The 25,078-nt window shown below is 37.4% G+C and overlaps 1 protein-coding gene across 4 annotated transcripts in view; it reads left to right on the top strand.

The window, feature by feature from the left end:
* Positions 1 to 25,078, top strand: part of USO1 (USO1 vesicle transport factor) — a 90,873-nt gene that overhangs the window by 38,735 nt on the left and 27,060 nt on the right. For all 4 annotated transcript variants that reach the window (XM_033214409.1, XM_033214407.1, XM_033214408.1 and 1 more), the window contains 6 exons: positions 7,126 to 7,226; positions 7,512 to 7,614; positions 7,772 to 7,827; positions 11,353 to 11,473; positions 20,435 to 20,613; positions 24,007 to 24,147. In XM_033214409.1, the coding sequence (XP_033070300.1) occupies positions 7,126 to 7,226; positions 7,512 to 7,614; positions 7,772 to 7,827; positions 11,353 to 11,473; positions 20,435 to 20,613; positions 24,007 to 24,147 (701 nt within the window). The remainder of the gene's footprint in view (positions 1 to 7,125; positions 7,227 to 7,511; positions 7,615 to 7,771; positions 7,828 to 11,352; positions 11,474 to 20,434; positions 20,614 to 24,006; positions 24,148 to 25,078) is intronic.

Below are 25,078 nucleotides of genomic sequence, written 5' to 3'. Positions count from 1 at the left end.
AGTATTACTTGTCCTTTGAACATAGATTTCTGATGTATTTCGAGAGCAATGCATTTGACATGCATTCCCCATGGGCCCTTTTTATATAATTTCTTTATCTGCTTTTTTGTCTATACAGTTTCACTAGAATTTGGCTAACATCGCCACGATTTGTTAGGGTTCTGGGGTGGCTTAAAAAACAAGGTAGGCTCATTAGCCCACTAGCTCTTGTGACATCTTATTGGGTACGTAGCATTTACCATACTGTAGCAATCAGGACTTCTGTTCATAGCCGATTCTAAAGATGAAAGTTTTCAAAAGATTCTGTCAGCTCCCAAGTTCCCATATCTTTTCCAATTTTTTCACAGTCTCCTTTTCCATCATTCTGTCAACTTGTAAATAAAATGGGAAGGGTGGTGGCCGGGCGCGGTGGTTCATGCCTGTAATCCCAGCACTTTGGGAGGCCGAGGCGGGTGGATCATGAGGTTAGGAGATCGAGACCATCCTGACTAACACGGTGAAACCCCATCTCTACTAAAAAAAAAAATACAAAAAATTAGACGGGCATGGTGGCAAGCGCCTATAGTCCCAGCTACTTGGGAGGCTGAGGCAGGAGAATGGTGTGAACCCAGGAGGCGGAGCTTGCAGTGAGCTGAGATCACGTCCCTGCACTCCAGACTAGGAGAGAGAGCAAGACTCCGTCTCAAAATAAATAAATTAATTAAATAAAATAAAATGAGAAGGTTGTGCAGTTCTTGCTATTTATCTGGTACCAGTTTTTTTGTTTGTTTGTTTGTTTTTCAACTCCATTCATAAGTTCACCTTTGAGCGTTGAAAATCATAATTTACCAAGCAAGATTTTACCTTCAAGCATGTGTAAGTAATTAGGACACAATTTTATCAGCTCACAAAGGAACAACAGGAAATCCTTTAAGCAGATCTGTAGCAGAGAATGTCCCTTAAATCCACTCTAGTTATGTTTGAGTATTAGGCTTCCTCATGATTATTATCAGGCCTTTGTAGCATCAACCCTCTGCCACCTTAACTCAATACCCTCAATATATCTGTGCTTATGTAGTAACATGATAGCTTTCAAGTGTACTTTTGGTGGTTTTGTTTTGTTGCGTTTTTATCCTTTTATCCTCTCTACCTATTTTCCTGAAGTGGAAATAGTGACTGCTTCCCAATGTAATTCTTCTGAAGCCACCACTAACCTAAAAAATAAAACTTTAATTAAAATACAATCAGTTTACTTTTATTTAGAGTCCAATCATAAACTCAGTTACTTTTTTTGATACGTTGCATATAACTTTTATGAGAAACAGAAAACTATAAGGTAAAATATCAAGACTTATTCACAGACAACTTTCTGGAAATACAGGATATCTTTTTCTTTTATCTTTTGCATCTTGGTGATAATACTTATTAATGGTAACCTTGTAAGAATCCAAAATTCTGAATCATCAAAGGAAGACGGTTAGGTTCTGTTTCACTTGAAAATTTAGTAATACATATATAGCTTATGTTGTAAATCTTAGGACCATTGTTCTCAAGTGAGGGCAATTTACTCTCCTTTACCCCACTCCACTCCTAGTATATTTGGCAATGTCTGGAGACATTTTTCATTGTCACACTAAGAGGAAGTAAGAGAGTGCTACTGCGTCTAGTGGGTAAGGCCAGAGACAGTGCTAAACATCTTAAACTGCATGGGGAGGTCGTACAACAAAGACTTACCTGGCCAGAAATGTCAGTAGTGCCAAGGTTGAGAAATCCTGTCTTGGGGATGATGATTTTGACGATGGTGATGATCACGATGCTTCTATTTATTGAGCACATTATTTACCAAGCCCTATGCTAGATGTTTTACTTATTTTAAATCCTCACAGAAAACCCCATGTGAAGACGTTATCTCCATTTTACAAATAAGGAAACCGAGACTTGACGGAGTTAGGCTACTTGCCCAAAGTAATGTGGCTATTAAGTGGTTGAATGTGAGTTTAACTGGTCTTACTCAAAAATCTTTGTGAGCTTCTTCCATTATACGGTACTGCTACTCAGGAAAGTATTTAACTACTCAACCCTAGTCATTTTGTAAATGAATGGAAATTACCTCTACCTGTGTTAGTAATGTACTTCCATTTCTTGAAGTTAAGTTCAGAGGGGATTCTACCTATCATTAGTATTTGACAGTCAGTCACTTCTTTCTCATTGAATACTTTCTTCATTCGTTTGTCAGTCTCCAAAGTCTCCTGACTTTCTTCCTTTTTCCTTGGTTACTCTTTGTCTCCTTCGCAGTTTTCCTCCTCATCTCCCCAACCTCTTAACATTGGAATGCCACAAGGCACAGATTTCTTCCCTTCCCTCTTCCCTCCCTTGTTGATTTCATCTAGGCTTGTAACTTCAAATGTAATTTATATGCTTGCCACTCAAATGTGTATGTCCAACCCAGACCTCTCCACTGAAGTTCATCATTGTATATTCAAATATTCACTCAATATCTTTACTTAGATACCCCTCAACACACTTACAGCTTTGTTGACATCTAATTAATGTACACTAACAAACATGTAAATAATTTGATTACTTTTGATGTATGTATAAACTCATGGAACCATCAACATCACCACCACCACCACCACCAAAATAGTGAACCCATCCAAAAGTTGTTTGTAATCCACAGCTTCTCCTTTTGGCCCCCTTTCAGTCACAATCTGCTTTCTGTCACTGCTGATTAGTCTGTACAGGTATTTTTTGAGGATTTTATGTAAGTGAGATGATACAGTATATTCTCTTTTTGGTTGTGGGGGGACATCTGGTTTCTTTCACTCAGCATAATTATTTTGAATTTATTCCATGTTGTTTATCAGTAGTTCATTCTTTTTTTATTGCTGAGTAGAATTTTGTTGTATCATCCTTATTAGCATATGGATTGTTTCCAGTTTCTGGTTATCAAATTTTGATTGGGTCTATTTTTACCAAATATTTTCTTTTGTAATTTAATCTTTTTATGTTCTGTTTATGAATGCTATAAACATTTACTTACTATTCATGTGTGAATATGTTTTTCTTGCTCTTCAGAAGAGAATGGCTAAGTGATATAGTAGGTTTATGTTTGACTATATAAAGCTGCTAAAACATTTTTCAAAGTATTTGTACCATTTTACATTTCCTCCCATAGTGTTTGTGTCTCAATTCTTCCATATACTCTCCAACATTTGGCATGATTAACTTTTTAAAATTTTAACTGTTCTAATACATGTGTAGTGGCCTCTCATTGTAGTTTTAATTTGTAATTTCTTAATGAATGTGGATGTCGAACAACGTATGTGATTTTTTTTTTTTTTTTTTTGTCATCCATATATCTTTCTTCTTTGGTGAAGTGTTTTATTTAGATCTGTTGCCTGTTTTTTACTGGGTTGTCTTACACTTGAGTTATAATCGTTCTTTATGTATTCTGTTTTCAAGTCCTTTGTGACATATATTTCACAAATTTTTTTTCTTTGTGACATTTCTTTCTTTGGAATAGCAAAAATAACATTTTGATTGGGTCCATTGTGTCAATTTTTCCTTTTATAATTCAGACTTTTTGTATCTTATTTATGAAATCCTTGCCAAATCTAAGGTCACTAAGATTTTCTCCTATGTTTTCTTTTAAAAGTTTTATAACTCTTGGCCAGGCACGGTGGCTCACGCCTGTAATCCCAGCATTTTGGGAGGCCGAGGCGGGCAGATCGCAAAGTCAGGAGATTGAGACCATCCTGGCTAACATGGTGAAACCCCATCTCTACTAAAAATACAAAAAATTAGCCGGGCGTGGTGGCGGGTGCCTGTAGTCCCAGCTACGCAGGAGGCTGAGGCAGGAGAATGGCCAGAACCTGGGAGAAGGAGCTTGCAGTGAGCCAAGATTGCACCACTGCACTCCAACCTGGGCGACAGAGCGAGACTCCATCTCAAAAATAAAAAATAAAAAATAAGTTTTATAACACAATTAGGTCTGTAGTTAATTTCAAGTTTCACACTTAGGTCCATCATCCATTTTGAGTTAATGGATTTATTTCTGGACTTTCTGTTCTCATCTATTGATCTGTACGTGGCATCATCTTGATTACTGTAGCTGTATAATAAATCTTGAAATTATGTAGTGTTAAGTCCTCCAACTTTGTTGTTCAGAATTGTTTTTACTGTTAGGTTTTTTGCATCTGCATACCAATTTTAGAATCAGCTTGTGAATTTGTACAGAAAAGGCCAACTGAGAATTTGATTGGGATTCTGTTGACTGTAGATCAATTTGTGAAAAACTGATAGAAAAATATTGCACCCTTCTAGTACAAGAACACAGTATATCTCTATTTTTGCAGGTCTTCTTTATTTTTTTTTCTCCTTTTTTGGGACAGGGTCTTACTTTGTCACCCAGGCTAGAGTGCAGTGGTACAATCATAGCTCACTGCAGCCTCAAACTCCTGGGCTCAAGGAATCCTCCCACCTCAGCCTCCCCAGTAGCTGGTACTACAGGCATGTGCCACCATGCCAGCCTAAATTTTTATTTTTTATAGAGACAAGTTCTCACTATGTTGCCCAGGCTGGTCTTGAATTCCTGAGCTTAAGCAATTCTGCCTCAGCCTCCCAAAGTTCTAGGATTACAAGTGGGAGCCACTGTGCTTGGCCTGTTCTTTAATTTCTCTCAGCAGTGTTTTGGAGTTTTCAGAGTATAAGTAGCACACACCTATTGTCAAATGTTTTTGTTGATGCTATTGTAAGTGGAACTGTTTTTTGAATTTTAATTTCTAATTGTTATTACTAGTGTCTATTAATAGAAATACAATTAATTTTGTGTATGACCTTTTACCCTGCAACTTGCTAAGCTTACTTATTAGTTCTATTAGCTCTTTTGTAGATTCCATAATACTTTCCTCATAGACAAACATGTCATCTGTAAATAAAGACAGTTTTACTTCTTCTTTTCTAATCTATATGCCTTTTCTTTTTCCTGCCTTATGACATTGACTAGGATCTTCATTACAATGTTGACTAGAATTGATGAGATTGGACATTCTTGCCTCCTTCTGATCTTAAAGAGGAAAACATTCAGTCTTTCACCATTAAGTATGATGTTAGCTATAAGGTTTTTGTAGTTGTACTTTGTCATCCAGTCTTGTGACTTTAAATATCATTTATATGTTTACCACTCTAATGTGTGTATCCAACCCAGACTTCTCCACTGATATCTATGTTAGTATTTATCCAGCTTCTTACTTGGTATATACACTTGGATTTTTATAAGATATCTCAAACTTTGTATGTCCAAAACTAAAGTTCTGATTCTCTGTATACTTCCAGCTTGCTTCTCCCATGATGTTTCCCGTCTCAGTAAATGGCAACCCTATCCTTCTAGTTCTCTAGGCCAAAAGCTTGGAATCACTCTTCCTTTTCTTTCTTCCTGACTCTCCACACTCCTCTGTGCAACATGTCAGCAAATCATATTCCCTTGTAATAAAAATTATGACGTCTAAGGTCTAAGCCACCTTCACGTGACTCTTATCTTGGTAATGCTTCCTGACCTGTCTCCCTGTTTTCCTTACTCAGTGACATTCTGTTCTCAGCATAGCAACCAGAGTAATCCTTTTAAAACTAAAGTATTTTGTTGTTGTTGTTTAAATAATACGGTTTTCAGGCTCAAAAGCAGTGAATTCTTTGAGAAATATTTCTTGGAGTTTCTGAAGGATAAACCCAGCATATTTAGGTAATTAATCAATTGGAAAACATTTCATTTCTACTTTTGATCTCTTCTTTTTCCTCTATAAACAATTAGATGGGATTATGACTGTCAATCTTGGATTGTTGCTTTTCCTGTCATCTGCTGGGTTTTTTTCCTCACATTTAGAAAAGAACTTTCTGAGGGATAATGGGTTTGATCTTGACTGCCAGCTCCATTGGCTTATAGTCACTTACTGGAGTACTATATGGAAAAGGATTCTGATGCTCAGCCAGTGCTGTGATTAATTAGCTGTGTCTGGTGTGAGTGAGAGAATGGGAAGTAGTATGCTTGCATCTCTAATTTGAGTTTATAATACAGGCAGATCTTAAGTAATTTGCTTTGTCAGTTGTTGCTTTCATTTTTTGTGATCCTTTACTTTTTTTTTTTTTGACGTAGTACATTGAAACAACAAATACTTTAATTAAAAGACATTTAAACACTAAAGACAAATGTAAAATCCTTTAAACAATAAAGAAATTAGATGTCAGGCCGGGCGAGGTGGCTCAAGCCTGTAATCCCAGCACTTTGGGAGGCCGAGACGGGCGGATCACAAGGTCAGGAGATCGAGACCATCCTGGCTAACACAGTGAAACCCCATCTCTACTAAAACATACAAAAAAAAAAAACTAGCCGGGCGAGGTGGCGGGCGCCTGTAGTCCCAGCTACTCGGGAGGCTGAGGCAGGAGAATGGCGTAAACCCAGGAGGCGGAGCTTGCAGTGAGCTGAGATCCGGCCACTGCACTCCAACCTGGGCAGCAGAGCGAGACTCTGTCTCAAAAAAAAAAAAAAAGAAAAGAAATTAGATGTCAAATTCTGATTTTATTGCCAAAGAATTTTGTAGGCTATATATATGCAAAAGATACTGAGAAATCTGGAGTAGATTGGTTTAATTTCATAATTAAATTATTTAACCCAGTAACACTAACAATCAGCAAGGACTATGTGTTCAATATTATTTTGGGGACAAGGATTTTGAGATACAACTTATATACAATAAAATTTAGTCTAAATTGTAGTCTGAGTTTGGGCAGAAGTATACAAAAGTGTAACCACTACCACATTCTAGATAGACTATTTCTATCCCAAGTTGTTTCCTTATGTGCTAATAGAAGGGTAACCTAAAAATGTCCTTGAGAAAATATGAATATTTAAATATCCTTTTTTTAGATATTATATTTAAATATTTAACCAATAAAATGTATTTAAATGAATTTGAACATTATTTTAAGGATATAGCTTTACATAATAATTGTGATATTGCTGCCAGCCACACTGTTCCAGTGTTGAATTGTTTACCAGGAAAATTATCATTTACGCTTAACTCTTCAATGAAAAGATATTTTAAAATAACCTACTATTAAATTGAGATTCTTTATTTTTGAATATTACAGAAGAAAATTCCACAAGACAGAGTGAAGATTTAGGAAGCCAATTTACAGAAATTTTCATTAAGCAGCAAGAAAATGTCACTCTTCTGTTATCTTTATTGGAGGTAAATAGGGAACCTTGATGTTTTTGTCATCTTAATAAGCTGCTTTTGTTGCCTTTTGGTTGTTATTGAGGAAATAACATGTATATATCTTTAAAGGTAGTGAAGTTTATTGTATTATAGCAAGAGATCCACATGCATGTTTCAAGAACTATGTAATCACTTAAAGTATGCTAAACTTGCATGTTTTACTTGTAGTTTCTGGTACAAGTTACTATTAGTGGAAAAGATGTTTTTCTTGAAAATGTGAATTATAGATGTTAAATATTTTAAATTCTCATATTGCAGGAGTTTGATTTCCATGTCCGCTGGCCTGGTGTGAAGCTCCTTACTTCTCTCTTAAAACAACTAGGGCCTCAGGTGCAACAAATTATTTTAGTCAGTCCTATGGGTAAGTGACTTACCTGTTTTATATTATTTTGATTAAGACATGAGTATCATTTCCTAGAGAAAGGGACTGAAATGGTGTGTTAGTAAATTGTTAATAATTTGAGTCACTATTTGTATTTTTGGTCTGCCAGCATTTTTCACATGGTTGTATGTTCTAGGTGTTTCAAGATTGATGGACTTACTAGCGGATTCCAGGGAAGTTATACGTAATGATGTAAGTTAAATTTGAAAAAGAAATACAAAAATATATGGCTTTTTTTCTCTCGCATATCCTTGTTGTTGAGTTTTAGGAAGTTAGAGTTAGAAAGTTGGAGTAATGACTTTTAAAAAAAAAAATTTTTTTTTTAATTCAAAATTAGAGATGGGGGTCTCTCTATGTTGCCCAGGTTTGTCTTGAATTTCTGGGCTCAAGCAGTCCTCCCGTCTCGGCCTCCCAAGATGTTGGGATTACAGACATGAGCCACTGAGCCTGGCTGGAGTAATGACCTTTTAAAGTTGTATACAAGGCCACATTGTTTCATTCCTTTCTGGCTATCCAGTATTTTGGGTTAGACAAACCATTTTGCCGTTCAAATTTATTTCTTTCATTAGTTTAGGATTTCTTATACTATCTGTTGAAAGGTTGTATTTGACACCAAACTCTACCTCCAGAATTTCCTTTTCCTCCTAAAGAGTAGAGGAGATACCTCCAGACATTGAACTGTGTATGTGTAAACCCAACAAAGCATTACATTTGGAATCCTCGCCCTTGTTTAAGTGTGTATTCTTTTTTTTTTTTTTTTTTTTTTGAGACGGAGTCTCGCTCTGTCGCACAGGCTGGAGTGCAGTGGCCGGATCTCAGCTCACTGCAAGCTCTGCCTCCCAGGTTTACACCATTCTTCTGCCTCAGCCTCCCGAGTAGCTGGGACTACAGGCGCCCGCCACCTCGCCTGGCTAATTTTTTTGTATTTTTTTAGTAGAGACAGGGTTTCACTGTGTTAGCCAGGATGGTCTCGATCTCCTGACCTTGTGATCCGCCCGTCTCGGCCTCCCAAAGTGCTGGGATTACAGGCTTGAGCCACCGCGCCCGGCTGAGTGTGTATTTCTAAGGATTTGCCTTGTTAATCATGGAGCATGATTTGCTCTGGACTTATTTTCCATTCTGATTTATTTTATATTTGCATATAAGTTTGAATATTTTTGTATTGATGCTGTATGTTTTGTTGCATAAGCATTTTTCTCTATTGTTACCTATAACTTGATAAAAATTCTGTAATACTTAAAATAGCAATTAGAAAAATTAAATTCTGGAGCTAGGAGATCATATCAAGCTAATTAAGCCTCCGTATTTATAGTGAAATACCCAAGACCCACAGAACCAAGTGAAGTTAAGTGTTCTTTGTTAGCCATATCTTACTCGTCTTTTTATTTATGGTATTAGCCCTACGACTTTTTCATCATAAGTCTTAGTAAATATCATTTGGATTGCTCTTAGCCTTGTAACTGGTTAATGACAAAGCAGAGACAAAACTGAAGCATTCTTAACTCCTAGTCTATGGATACAGTTTTTAAAATTTGTTGTACTTAAAATTTGTTAATATGTATATCGATTCAGTATTATAGGTAGTGAACTTAATATATAGTATGTAACTTACGAGAAGGACATTTTTTAATCTTTAGTATTTAAATGTCATGTTTTAAGAATTGTCTTATTTAAATAGTTATCTATCTATTAGGAATTTGGGGTATCTTTCCTTGACTAAAATCTGATTGTGTATCTTTAAAAGCTTCTGTTCTTTTCATGTCCCACAGTTTAAGAGGATATCATGCAAATCATAAATTACATCTCCCCATATCTTTTAATTTCGTTACCACTTATTTTCATTTTCAGATATAAAAGTGCTCTTTAAAAATAACTGCATTAGGCCAGGCGTGGTGGCTCACACCTGTAATCCCAGCACTTTGGAAGGCCGAGACGGGTGGATCACCTGAGGTCAGGAGTTTGAGAACAGCCTGGTCAACATGGTGAAATCCCGTCTCACTAAACATACAAAAAATTAACTGGGCAAAGTGGCGGGCACCTGTAATACCAGCTACTTAGGAGGCTGAGGCAGGAGAATCGCTTGAACCTGGGAGGCAGAGGTTGCAGTGAGTCGAGACTGTGCCATTGCACTCCAGCCTGGGCAACAAGAAAGAAACTCTGTCTCAAAAAAATAATAATAATAACTGAATTAATTCTGAAATCTCCTGGTTTCCTTTAACTCTTTACCTTTTTATTCTGCTCCTAACCTTTTTTCCTCAACTTTTATTTGAGACAGAGAAATGTGTCTTATTTATATTGGTTTTTATTAATTTTATGATCGCAGATTAAGTTCTGTTTTTGTTGTAATGTTTAGATTATTGGTTTTTACATGTTTTGTAACCCATATATTTTTATTTTAATAAACCTATTCAAGAGGATAAAGAGAAAAGAAACTAAAATATACTAAGACCTTGAAAGGTAATGGGTTCTGTAGAACTTATTTTATCTCCTTGAGTCTTTATAAAAACCTGTGACAAAGATATTACATGAGTATACTATAAATTCATGTAATTTTCTTAAAGTTGGCACAACTAGTCAATAGGGCAAGCAGTTTTTTTTTTTCAATAGTTTTTGGGGAACAGGCAGTGTTTGGACAACTAGTTTTTAAACCCACTTTATCTAACTCAGAGCCTAAATGTTTTCTCTACTGTATTTCTTCTTCTCTTTGTTAGTAGTTAAACTGAAATCGGCAGCATTAAGTGGGAGAATTTGACATCCAAAAATAACTGTTTTCACCTTTTTCTCCCATATTAATGTTGAAAGTTGACAAGAAAATGAGTGGAACAAGCCCTGTAAAGTCATGGGCATTTTTTGTCTTGTATGAATACTTACCTACTTAGTACTGATAGCCAACAGCTGGTTTGCCTCTGTGGGACTTTTTTATTACCTATTTGCTATTCTTCTTCCTCTACAATAATATCTGTGCTTTTTTTCGTAAAATATTTCTTGTCTGTTTTACCATCATGCTATTATTTAACACTTAGGGGCTCATAAATTGCTTAATACCAAAATAAGCAAAAATGGGTAATAGTTTTTCTTGAATGATAAAGAGATTATAAAATATGTAAACTATATCCAGCTTACCAGGAGCTGAGAAAAACTGGAAGCCAGAGGCAAAGCCTGCTGTGAATTGTCTTGTGTTGGACATGCCATTCGTAAAGCATCAATTTTCATCTTCCTTTTTTCTTTTGACTTAGAATCAAGTTTTGGGGATTTGGAGGCCAGATATTTACAAGAATTTCTGAACTTTCTCTACTAGAATTTGGTGGTGTTCGTTGACTTATATTATTGAATTGCAAGTTTTTCATTATTACTATTGTGAAGCATGTGCAGTGACATTCCTGAGACAGATACTTTCATGCTCAACTCTTAAGCTGCAATGAAAGCTATGTAGTGGTTAATGAATATAAAGGAATTCTAGCATATTTATATCATAAAGTTGAAAGATAACTGACCTAGGAATTGTTAGATGAGGATTCTAGTCTAGTCTCTGTCTCTTTGAGATTTATAACCTTAGGTAGACAAATTGCCTTACTATTCTGTTCTTGTTTTCCTTATGTATAAAGGAGTTGGACTTGCAAAATCCCTGCCAGTTCTAAAATTCTGTGATTTTTGAAGTAATTTTAAAATGTCTCATAAATGTTGTACTACACTAAACATTCTCTTTCTTCTGTGTAGGGCGTCTTACTACTGCAGGCACTAACAAGAAGCAATGGTGCAATCCAGAAAATTGTTGCTTTTGAAAATGCTTTTGAGAGACTACTGGACATTATTTCAGAGGAGGGGAATAGTGATGGAGGTATAGTATGAAGAAATTTGAAGATATTCCTTTTGTACTCACTAAATTGTTAGGGTATAGGGAGTACAGTTGGAGGGAGAGATGGGAACTCTTATTTATACTCTTTTTCTTTCACTATAGCATGTTGACTATCGATTTCTCTTTGTCCTGTTTCATATTTGTTAGGCTTTTGCAATCTAGGTTGGTGTCTTTCCTCATTTAGAAAATCTCACCTATATCTCTTCAAACACTGCATTGCTACATTTCTTCTATTTTTCTGAAGCTATAGATTATTATGCATGTCCTTTTGCAGATTTGGTGATAGGGAGTTGAGTTGAAGGCAGAATTATATACTGAGTGAATAGGGAAGACACAGTTGACAATTAATGGGAAAGTTTAGAAATAGTCTTTTGGAGAATAGGAGAGCTAGTTAACTATTATAATTAGGAAGATTTTCAAAGTGATATGGACCCCAGCTGGGCTTGATGGCTCGCACCTGTAATGCCAGCACTTTGGGAGGCCGAGGCGGGTGGATCACTTTAGGCCAGGAGTTCACGACCAGTCAGGCCAACATGGCAAAACCTCATCTCTACTAAAAATACAAAAATTAGCTGGGCATGGTGGTAAACACCTGTGATCCCAGGTACCTGGGAGGCTGAGAAACAAGAATCACTTGAACCCGGGAGGTGGAGGTTTCAGTGAGCTGAGATCATACCGCTGTACTCCAGCCTGGGTAACAGAATGAGACTCTGCCTCAAAAAAGAAAAAGCAGGGGATAAGGGCCCCATTAAGGGTATTCACCATGATTTTACAACAGTACGAACTACTTGAGTATGTAATTTATTTTCTCCCCTAGCAGCACTCAGCTGCCTAGATGCAAATATAGAAACAAAACTCATAGTTTTTCACAGGGTTGGGCCTTTTCTGGGAAGGTGCTATGAAAAGACAGTGAGACAAGAGAACAGAGTATATTCCACTCCTGTAGAGTGGAAGAAATGAAGATCTGTATAATCTAAGCTAGATAGGGAAGGAAATAAAAACAGAAGAGGGTTTCTAAAAGTAGGGAGTAAGGCATCTGGTTGATGGACTAAGAGATTCAAGGAAGCCACAGAAAAAAATGTGTTGAAATTACTTGAGCCACAAAAATAGGTTTTAGTAAGAGAGGATTATCGCCAAAGATGAGGCAAAAAAACTGAGTGGTCTAGGTATTAGACAGGTTGCTGTTGAAATTAAAATTAAGTATGACAGCAGAGCTTAGAGAAAGAAGACTTTGAGCAAGATGCCAGTGATATTTTCTGTGGTCAAAGGATGGTGACTATGAATTTGTTACATATCTGTGATGAGAAGTAGTAAGAGATGTTACAGCCATATAGCCAAGCCTCGAGGGAACAGGAGTATTTTATGAGAGTAGAGGAACTACGGTCTCTCGAAACTACACTGGGCTGGGAGGGTCATAGATTCAACATATTGACTCTAAGGTACATGGGATTGAGAACATGAATTACTTTCACTTGAGAACATTGCAAGATAAAGCAGATTCTTTAAAGGAAAGGAGCATTTCAAGATATAATTGAGGTTATAGCGTGTTTTATTAACCAATATCTGAGAGTTGGCAATGGCATCATGAAAGGGTATGAAAGGAGATTAAACGGGAGAGGGGAAATGCAATCTATTGTAAAATGAAAAACTGGGAAAGCGGAGATGAACAGAGGGGTGTACGTTTTTGGAGGCAATTGAAGAAAATAGGGGTTTAAGGAAAGGTAGAATTTGCTAAGTTTTCCTAATTGCTAAGATAAGTCTCAGTGGCTCATTGTAAGTGATCAGTGGCCATTAAGGCTCTAGGGTTCACTAAGATGCACGCTGGAAAGAAGGCCTGCTAGTTGTAGTGAGGGCTTTTGACATGCTTTTTACTTCAAAGCTTTCCGATGGTCGTAATGGCAGACAATAATTTAATAGATATTTATGGTCCTACCTAAGAGGCAGATAGAGTGGTTCCTCCCTCATAAGATGAGGAGCCACGTGATTCATCAATAGGAGGTAAGGAAGCCTCTAATCTGGAGAGATTAGGTCTGGTTAAGTCAAGAATTCTTTAAAAGCATCTAAAATGTGCACCTTAAGCATTTTAAAGTTAAATGTAATAAAATAAAGGTGTATATTTATGTACTCATATTTTGGAATAGGGCCAGAACTACTACTTTGAGTATGAGTATGCTGATTAAAGTTTTTCATCATCTTCCTTGCATACATCACACCTATAATATATCATGTAGGATTTGCATTTTGATTTCTTTAAAATAGATTGCAGGATATTTCTGGGTTTTTAAAATTACTTTTCTTTCTTTTAGAATTGTATTATCCATATTTAACAGCTGTATTTTTAGTGACTTCCTTTCATTGAGTTTTGCCAAAGACTTAAATTTAATTTTCAGAAAAATAACTGTTTTCACACATATTTTGGTAGTTTTATATAGTATTTAATTAATAACCAGTGCAAATAGCATGTTAGGTTTGTGAATGAAACAATTGATTCTTAGATACAATACCAAAAGTGTGATCCATAGAAAAAAAATTGATAGATGAGACTTCATTAAAGTTGAAAACTTGTGTCCTGCAAAAGATTCTGTTGAGAGAATGAAAAGCCATTTCACATACTGGAAGAAAATATTTGCAAAACACATGTTGGAAAGGGACTTGTATCGAAAATATATTTAGAACTCTTAAAACTGAAAAATAAGAAAACACTAACCCATTTTTTATCTTTAAATAACCCATTTAAAGATAGACAAATGAACTGAACAGACATCTCACCAAAAAGATACACACATGGCAAATGACCATATGCAAAGATGCTCAACATTATATGTCACTAGGGAACTGCAAATTAAAACAATGAGATATCACTACATACCTTTTAGAATGAGGAAAACTAAAGAAAACATTGACAACACCAAATGATGGTGAAGATGTGGAACAACAAAAACACATTTGTTGCTGATAGGAATGCAAAATGGTACAAGTACTTTAGAAAACAGTTTAGTGGTTTCTCAAAAAGCTAAACATAGTCTACGACTCAACAATCACACTCTTTGGTATTTACCCAAATTAGTTTAAGACACATTCACACAAAAACCTGCACATTAATATTACAACACCTTTGTTCGTAATTGCCGAGATTTGGAAGCAACCAAGATGTCCTTCAGGAATTGAATGGATAGATAAACTGTACTACATCCATACAATGGAATGTTACTTAGCAATGAAAAGAAAAGGGTTATCAAACCATGAAAGGACATAAAGGAAGCATAAAGGCATATTGCTAAGTAAAATAAACCAGTCTGAAAAAGCTACATGATGTATTATTCCAACTATAGTTGACCCTTGAATAACTTAAGGTTTAGGGACACCAATGCCCCAGACAGTTGAAAATCTACTTTTAACTTTTGGCTCCCCCAAAACTGAACCGCTAATAAACTATGTTTACCAGAAACCTTACCAATAACATAAGCAGTCAAGTAATACATTTTGCATGTTGTATGTATTATATACTCTATTCTTATAGTAAAATAAGGTAGAAAAAAGAAAGCATTAAAATCAGAGGGAAGAGAAAATGTATTTGCTGTTCATTAAGTAAAGTGGATTATCATAAATGTCTTCATCCTTGTCATCTTTATGTTGAGTAAGCTGAGGAACAAAAGGAAGGATTGGTCTTGCTGTTTCAGGGATGGCAGAGAGGAAGAAAACATACATATAAGTGGACCCATACAGTTCAAACCCAGCTGTTCAAGAGTTGGCTGTATGTGACATTCTGGAAAAGGCAAGACTATGTGGACCATAAATATTTAGATCCGTGGTTGCCAGGGATTTGGGGATAGAGGAAGGAAGGGATGAATAGGTGAAGCTCAGGTTATTTTTTAGGGCCATGAAACTATTCTGTATGATACTGTAATGGTGGAGATAAGAGATGATACTTTTGTTAAAACCCATAGAACTTTATAGCACAGAGAGTGAACCTTAATGTAAACTGTGGACTTTAATAATAGTGTATTAATATTTATGAATTGTAAGAAATGTACCATATTAATGCAATATATTAATGATGGGGGAACTGGAAAGTACAGGCATACATTGTCTCATTGCATTTCCCGGGGAGTATATTTTTTACCAACTGAAGGCTTGTGTCAACCCTGCATTAAATAAGTCTGTTGACTCCATTTATCCAACAGCACGCCCTCATTTCATGTCTCTGTTACAATTAATATTTCAAACGTTGCATTATTATATCTGTTACAGTGATGTGATCAGCGATTTTTGATGTTACTATTGTAATTGTTTTGGGGTACCACAAACAGTGCCCATATAAGAGGGCAAACTTAAGCAAAAATGTTATATGCATTCTGACAGCTCCACAGACTGGCCCATCCTCTCTCTCTCCCTGACTCTTCCCGCTCCCCCCGACCGGCCTCCCTATTCCCTAAGACATAACAATATTGAAATCAGGCAAATTAATAACCCTACAGTGGCCTCTAAGTTTTCAAGTGAAAGAAGAGTTGTATATCTCTCACTTTTAATCAAAAGCTAGAAATGATTAAGCTTTCTCTGCTGAAGATACAGAGGAAGGCATGTTAAAAACTGAGGCCAGAAGCTAGACCTTTTGCACCAAGTTGCCAAGTTGTGAATGCAAAGGAAACGTTCTTGAAGAAAATGAAAAGTTCTACTCCACTGAACACATGAATAATTAGAAAGCAAAACAGGCTTATTGCTGATATAGAGAAAGTTTTAGTAGTCCAGATTGAAAATGAAACCAGCCACAACACTTCATTAAGCCAAACCTAATCCAGAGTGACACCCTGACTTTTCAATTCTTTGTAGACTGAGAGAGGTGAACAAGCTGCACAAGGAAAGTTAGAAGAAAGGATGTTGTATTAACAAGCATGAAACTAGCAGATGTTGCTGCATGAGATTTAAGGAAAGAAGCTGTCTCCCTAACAAAAGTACAAGGCGAAGCAGCAAGTGCTGATGTAGAAACTGCAGCAAGTTTATCCAGAAGATTTAGTTAAGATAATTGATTAATTGGCCGGGTGCGGTGGCTCAAGCCTGTAATCCCAGCACTTTGGGAGGCCGAGACGGGCGGATCACGAGGTCAGGAGAGCGAGACTATCCTAGCTAATACGGTGAAACCCCTCTCTACTAAAAAATACAAAAAACTAGCCAGGCCAGGTGGTGGGCACCAGTAGTCCCAGCTACTCGGGAGGCTGAGGCAGGAGAATGGCATGAACCCAGGAGGCGGAGCTTGCAGTGAGCTGAGTTCCGGCCACTGCACTCCAGCCTGGGCGACAGAGCGAGACTCCGTCTCAAAAAAAAAAAAAAGATAATTGATGAATTATGCTAAATTTTCAGTGTAGACAAAACAGCCTTCTACTGGAAGAAGATGCCATCTAGAACTTTTGTATCTGGAGAGAAGTCACCTCCTGGCTTCAGAGTTTCAAAGGACAAGCTGACTCTCTTGTTAAGAGCTAATGCGGCTGTTGACTTTAAGTTGAAGCCAGTGCTCACTTACCATTCTGAAAATCCTAGGACCCTTAAATATACTAAATCTATTCTGCCTGTGCTCTATAAATGGACAACAAAGCCTGTAAGACAGCACATCTATGTAAGAGCATGAGTTACTGAACACACATTTACTGAATACACATCTCTTACACATCTATTTAAGAGCATTTTTTTCTAAGCCCAAGCCTGTAATCCCAGCACTTTGGGAGGCCGAGACGGGTGGATCACGAGGTCAGGAGATCGAGACCATCCTGGTCTACACTGTGAAACCCCGTCTCTACTAAAAAATACAAAAAACTAGCCGGGCGAGATGGCGGGCGCCTGTAGTCCCAGCTACTCGGGAGGCTGAGGCAGGAGAATGGCGTAAACCCGGGAGGCGGAGCTTGCAGTGAGCCGAGATCGCACCACTGCACTCCAGCCTGAGCGACAGAGCTAGACTCCGTCTCAAAAAAAAAAAAAAAAAAAAGATTTTCAAAATATTACTTCTCATTGACAATGCACCTGATCATCCAAGAGCTCTGATGGAGATGTACAAAGAGAATAATATTGTTTTCTTTTTTCTGAGATGGGAGTCTCGCACTGTCACCCGGACTGGTGTGCAGTGGTGCAATCTTGGCTCACTGCAACCTCTGCCTCCTAGGTTCAAGTGATTCTCCTGCCTTAGCCTCCTGAGTAGCTAACATTACAGGCACCCACTACTGTGCCCAGCTAATTTTTTGTATTTTTTTTTTTAGTAGAGATGGGGTGTCACTATGTTGGCCAGGCTGGTCTCAAACTCCTGACCTTGTGATTCGCCTGCATGGCCTCCCAAAGTGCTGGGATTACAGATGTGAGACACTGTGCCCGACCAATAATATTGTTTTCATGCTGTTAACATGCATTTTGCAGCCCGTGGATCAAGGAGAAATTTTGACTTCCTTTTTTTTTTTTTTTTTTTTTTTTTTTTGAGATGGAGTCTTACTCTGTCCCCCAGGCTGGAGTGCAGTGGTATAATCTTGGCTCACGCAATTCTCATACCTCAGCCTCGTGAGTAGCTGGGATTACAGGCATCCACCACCATGCCCAGCTAATTTTTGTAATTTAGTAGAGACAGGGTTTCACCATGTTGGCCAGGCTGGCCTTGAACTCCTGACCTCAACTGATACATCCACCTCAGCCTCCTAAAGTGCTGGGATTACAGGCATGAGCCACTGCACCCAGCAATTGTGACTTTCAAGTCTTAATATTTAAGAAATACATTTCATAAAGCTATAGCTGCCATAGACAGTGATTTCTCTGATGCATCTGGGTAAAGTATATTGAAAACCTTCTGGAAAAGATTTACCATTCTAGATACCATTAAGAACATTTGTAATTCGTGGGAAGTCAAGAGTTTGGAAGAAGCTGACTCCAACAACCGTCATGGATGACTTGGAGGGGTTAAAGACTTTAGTGGAGGAACCAACTGAAGATAAGGTATAAATAACAAGAGAATTAGAAGTGGAGCCTGAAAATGTGATTGAATTTTTGCAATCTCGTGATCAAACTTTAACAGATGAGAGGTTATTACTTATGGATAAGCAAAGAAAGTGGTGAAGATGCTGTGAACATTGGTGAAATGACAACAAAGGATTTAGAATATTACATCAGCTTAGTTGATAAAGCAGTGTCAGGGTTTGAGAGAATTGACTCCAATTTTGAAAGAATTTCTACTGGGAGTAAAATGACTCACTGAAGGCTCAGGTGGTCATTAGCATTTTTTAGCAATTAAATATTTTTAAATTAAGATATGTACATTCTTTGGACATAATGCTATTGCACACTTAATAAATTACATTATAGTGTAAACATAACTTTTGTATACACTAAGAAACCAAAAAATTTGTGGGACTCACTTTATTGTGATACTTGCTTTATTGCAGAAGTCTAGAACCAATAAGTAGATGTCTGTATAGAGAAACTCCATTTGTACTTACTTTTTCTATAAGCCTAAAACTGCTCTAAAAAATGAGTCTTTTCCCCGTCTCTACTAAAAAAATACAAAAAAAAAAAAAACTAGCCAGGCGAGGTGGCGGGCGCCTGTAGTCCTAGCTACTCGGGAGGCTGAGGCAGGAGAATGGCGTGAACCCGGGAGGCGGAGCTTGCAGTGAGCTGAGATCCGGCCACTGCACTCCAGCCTGGGCGACAGAGCGAGACTCCGCCTCAAAAAAAAAAAAAGAGTCTTTTTTTAAAAAAATAATTGATTTTTTGTCAACATACAGCTCAACTATTAGGAGTAAAAGTGTTGATGTACCAGATGAGCTTACTCGTCGTTACTTACAGCGTCCAGCATCAGTCAATATGTTTATCAGAAGAAACGGAGGTCATTGGTTAATCTATTATAATACTTGGTAAAGTGGAGATCAATTGGAGAGTTTTCACTGTGATAATAGTGAAAGCTGTAGTGTGGATGAAACTGTCCTGGAGAGTATATGCTATAAACAAAGAATAAAAAGGGTAAAACCATGGAGGAGAGAAACAGTGAAAGATTGAGAACCTGCGGAGCTGTAAGGAAAATCAGGAGACAGTAATGTTTTAGAAGCCAAGGGAAGTTTCAAGGAAGAGACAATGTTAAGAGCTTCTTAGAAATCAGATAAGATTGGCCGGGCGCGGTGGCTGAAGCCTGTAATCCCAGCTCTTTGGGAGGCCGAGACGGGCGGATCACGAGGTCAGGAGATCGAGACCATCCTGGCTAACACAGTGAAACCCCGTCTCTACTAAAAACTACAAAAAAACTAGCCAGGTGAGGTGGCGGCGCCTGTAGTCCCAGCTACCCGGGAGGCTGAGGCAGGAGAATGGCATGAACCCGGGAGGCGGAGCTTGCAGTGAGCTGAGATCCGGCCACAGCACTCCAGCCTGGGTGACAGAGCAAGACTCCGTCTCAAAAAAAAAAAAAAAGAAATCAGGTAAGATACGGTTGATTCATTCAACAAATGTTTAATAGTTAAGTACTGTGTATATACATGATATCATGCCTCTGCCTCTGCTAAAGATACAGAAATAAGTAGGCTGTTTATAAGCGTTTGTGAATTATAATCTAGTGGAGAAGACAAACACTACCTAATAATAAAAGGAGTAGGCTACTGTAAGAGCATGTAACTGGTGACACTAACCTATTCCTGTAGTCTTGGTAATCATTCCTGAAGAAATGATGTTTAAGCTGGGATTTGAAGATAAACGATGAGTTACTAAGGCAACTGGGTACTTGACGTAGAAGTCAAGAGATCTTTAGGGTACCTGAGAAAGAGCATGCAGATTATGGCCTGTGGCCATCAGGTGTCAGAACAGACTATCTGTCTGTCTCGCCATATTGAAGAGATGCTGAGCATGGAGATTTATCTTTTTAAAAATGTTTGAGAGTTTTGCATTAGGTTTTATCAGCCTTAACACTTGGGTTTTACATTATTTCCCCAGGTATAGTAGTTGAAGATTGTTTGATTTTGCTCCAAAACTTGTTAAAAAACAACAACTCCAATCAAAATTTTTTTAAAGAAGGCTCATATATTCAACGTATGAAACCTTGGTTTGAAGTTGGAGATGAAAATTCTGGTTGGTCTGCACAGAAAGTGACCAATCTACATCTAATGCTACAGGTATACTATCCTTAGACGTAAATGTGGTAAGAATTTTGATAGTGATATTTACAAAGGAAAGAAAATTGCTTGTATTTGATAAATCCAGAATATTTGATGGGTTTCAGGTTGACTTAAAAAAACTTTAATATGGAAATTTGCAGTTATCCTCCAGCTAGAGATTCTGCCTACCCATTAATTAGCTTTGACGGTTATTAACATCTGGCAATTTTGTTTCATCGTTTATTCCTCTCTTTGCTGTATGATTTTAAAGCAAATTCAGACATACAGTTTCCTGATGGATTTTACATTAGGGAATAATAGGTTAGATTGTTGATTTGAATTTTTAAAAACCTGCTTTCTTCAATTTAGGGCTCTGATAGGATAAATTTTAATATTCAAAATATTAAGTTCAAATAAATTCATTCAGTAAGCATTTACTGAGAGCCAGACACTGGATACTAGGAAATGAATGATCATGTCCTGCCCTCAAAGATGATAGTCTGAGTTTTAAGTCCAATGCATGCTAAATTGACAGACCACCTGTGATTTATTGATGCTCTGTGGTGAAAGCTTAGTGGTAATAATAAAAGTGAGGACAGTAGGATCCCAAATTATTTCCTCATCAGAGAAAATTTTGAAGTTCTTTGAAGTTACTTACTCCTTTATTGAATCCTCCTTCTCCAAACTCTTAAGTTTATACTGGTCTCCTCACTTATGAACTCATAATTCTTGTGGGCCTTTGAATGTCTCTGAATTATACCTGTGTCTCTCGGAAGTTTTGGACCTAACTAGATGGTTAGCTCCTCTAGTAATTAGAGTCTGAATGTTGTCCCATGCCGTGGAAGTTGCCTGCATAGGATTGATTGATAGTTAGGGTAATCTGTGCCCCAGTTTGCCAGTACAGTATTCGTTTTGTAATTGCTAATAGCGTCCTCTTTCACTTCAAAAGTGTCCTCGTTTGGATTATAAATTATGCAGTTACCCTAGTTAGAATATGCCTAAAAACTGTTAGAAAAGTATTTTACAGGAGAACTTAGTCACAGAGTCTATTTGTACTCCCAGCTTATCATTTCTGTTTTCAATTGTTGGTTTTATACATTTCAAGAAGTTAATAGTTTTTTAATGTTTTAGAACCAGTGTCACCAAGTGGTAAGCTTGATAGCTTTGTTCAACAATGCTTTGTTTTGTTTAAGAGACAGGTTCTCACTTAGTTGTGTAGGCTGAGTGCAGTGGTATCCTCACAGCTCATTACAGCCTCAACCTCCCTGGCTCAAGAAATCCCTCTACCTCAGCATCCTGAGTAACTGGGACTACAGGCGCAAGCCACCACTCCTGACTGGATTTTTTATTTTTAGTAGACATAAGGTCTCACTATATTGCCAGGCTAGTCAGGAATTCCTGAGCTCAAGCAATTTTCCTGCCTCAGCCTCCCAAAGTGCTGCTGTTATAGGTGTGAGCCACATACCCAGCCTACACTGCTTTCTTAAATAAGAAAATATCTCCAGAAAAGTAACTTCCAAAATGTGATTAGAGAGGGTGAGAGAATCTGATGATGTGCAAAAGCATGTATTTCGTATCAAACAGTGAAAAGTTAAATTGTTTGAGGAAGCTAAACATGTTTTATGGTTTAGAGTACTATGTAAAGAATTATTCTGAAGGAAGTGTCACTGTTTAAAAAGTAAAGTAGGTTAGGTGTGGTGACTCACACCTGTGATTCCAGCACTTGGGGAGCCCAAGGCAGGTGAGGATCATTTGAGCTCAGGAGTTTGAGACTAGCCTGGGCAACATGGTTTTTATCAGCCCGGTGTGGTGGTGTCCACCTATTGTCCCAACTACTCAGGAGGTTGAGGGGCAGGATCACTTAAGCCAAGGAGGTTGAGGCTGCATTGAACCATAATCATGCCACTGCACTCCAGCCTGGGCAACAGAGTGAGAACCTATCTCAGAAAAAAAAAAAAATTAATTATTAGAGTACAGCATGTAAACAGAAAAATACAGTATTCTCATTATATAACAAATTGATTCTTTTAAGAATTCTTTACTTTTCAAAAGTGAATAAACTGGCTTTCTGTAGCTTAGTAAAGCTTTTCTTTCTTACACTTGTGAAGACCATAAACTCCAAAGCAAAGGAACTGAGTTTAATTCATTTTAATATATTCTCCACCTGCAATACTGAATAGTAGATTCACTCGTGACTTTACAGGCCAGGAGTTATCTTCTGCTATTCTGTTAGAACCTGTTGGAATACTTTATGTATAACTTTATTTAGAGTTGCTTATATTTTAAGTTCTCTATCATACACCAAATAAAAATGCATCATTGTTTTCCTGTTTGGACATACACATTCTGTATTGGAACTATTCATCATCACAGTTATCATGATTGTGTTCTGAGCCATTGAAAACACAAATTGATCTGCTTGCAGAGTTTTAATTCAAATTTTGCAGACTAAATTTAAAGAAGGGCGCGGTGGCTCAAGCCTGTAATCCCAGCACTTTGGGAGGCCGAGACGGGCGGATCACGAGGTCAGGAGATCGAGACCATCCTGGCTAATACGGTGAAACCCCGTCTCTACTAAAAAATACAAAAAAACTAGCCGGGCGAGGTGGCGGGCGCCTGTAGTCCCAGCTACTCGGGAGGCTGAGGCAGGAGAATGGCGTGAACCCGGGAGGCGGAGCTTGCAGTGAGCTGAGATCCGGCCACTGCACTCCAGCCTGGGCGACAGAGCGAGACTCCGTCTCAAAAAAAAAAAAAAAAAAAAAAAAAAAAAGAAAAGTTTTTTAGTTATAAAATATTTTAATTTGGAGACATAACTGTGTTAGTTATTTGAGATGACTTTTTTTCATGTTTCTGAAATTTTAAGTTTATAGTCCAAGTAATCATAGAATCATAGGGATTTAATTGGCATTAGCAATCAGTGCAGCCCACCCCATGCCTAATACATGAATCTTTTACCATCTCTCCAGTTGTTGGTTTTAGCCTCTCTTTAAATATTTCCAGTTGAAGGGAAATTTATCACCCGTCAGGTTATTCTCTTTTCAGACCTGCTGTCTTATTAGGTAATTCATTGTTAACTTTGATAAGAAATCTGCCACTCTGTAACTTACTCATCCATTTACTTTATTGAATATGTACTGTTACAAGTACTATGTTTGAGAAACAAAAATGACCAAGGCAGTTTCTCTCTGGGAGTCCACAGTCACCTGAAGGAGGCAACCTTAAGTAAGAGGCATAATGCAATATTACTGTCACAGAACTATTGCCGTGGGAGCTCGAAAGAAAGAGCACTTAAATGTGGCTGAGCAGCTAAGGGAGTACTTCATGCAGAGTTTCTTGTTCACATAGATCAGATTTGCCTCAAGCCTTTTCAAATCTTTAAGAGACAAATTTTGTTTTCTCTTTCTTTCACAGCTTGTTCGTGTACTGGTATCTCCCACCAACCCTCCTGGTGCTACCAGTAGCTGCCAGAAGGCTATGTTCCAGTGTGGGTTATTGCAGCAGCTTTGTACTATCCTAATGGCTACTGGGGTTCCTGCTGATATCCTGACTGAGGTAAAGCAAATGAAGTCAAAACTAACTCTGTGGAAGTTGAAATCCTGAATCCTAGGAAGAATTAGGTATTTGCTGAGGGAAAAACTGTAATAGTTAACCATTTTTTAGGTTAAAATTTTTAGTGATCTTACTAAAATATAATTCACATAATGATAAAAGTATTGATTCCAAAAGATATACTCATCCCTCAAGTTTTATAGTACATAAATAATAATGTTAAAGTTTTTCAGATCCATCTACAAAGATTTCTCATTAATTTTATTACATTCAACAGGAGTGCACAGTATGATTTACATTTTGATTTTGAGAACCATGTGACTTAGTCTTATTCAACCGGTAGATTCATTGAATAGTAAATTCTTTTCCCCTGTGTGGCATTTTCTGTTGCTTACCTATAAGAGAAAGAAGTTAGTTTGAAGAAGAAAAGTTCAGTTTGTTTACATTTTTAAAAAATTTTTCTCAAATTAACGTGCAATATCAAAAGTACAAATAATAAAAGTTTTATAACAAAAATAACTGCCTTCAGCCTCACTTGTCCTTACTGTAAGTCCCACTTTACTTCCTCATGTTGCCCCATAATTATTTTATGGAATTTATATTTAAATCAATAGTTGGGGTTTATATTTTTACAATTATTGACACCATTCCTGCTAAGCCAAATAGAGCCCTATATCCTTTTTTAAATATATATTTTTCTCATCCATGAGTCATAATTGTGTTCTTCATTTTACTGTTACTCTATATATGCAGAGGTATATATGCTTAATAATCATATATTAACACTTCGTTCCCCACCGCAGGCCACCTGCAGACCCTCCCTTCTCCTGCTCCAATCTGGCCTCTAATTCTGCCCCATGTCTCTTGTCCTGGGACTTTCTTATGCCATCCTCCTAGGATTTCCTTTACTTCTCTCCTAACAGACTCCTTGGTT

The sequence above is a fragment of the Trachypithecus francoisi genome, unplaced genomic scaffold, assembly GCF_009764315.1.
Source record: "Trachypithecus francoisi isolate TF-2019V2 unplaced genomic scaffold, Tfra_2.0 Lachesis_group1, whole genome shotgun sequence".
Classification (NCBI taxonomy): domain Eukaryota; kingdom Metazoa; phylum Chordata; class Mammalia; order Primates; family Cercopithecidae; genus Trachypithecus; species Trachypithecus francoisi.
Note: the sequence above shows the minus strand (reverse complement) of the source record. Positions and strands in the feature narration are given on the sequence as shown.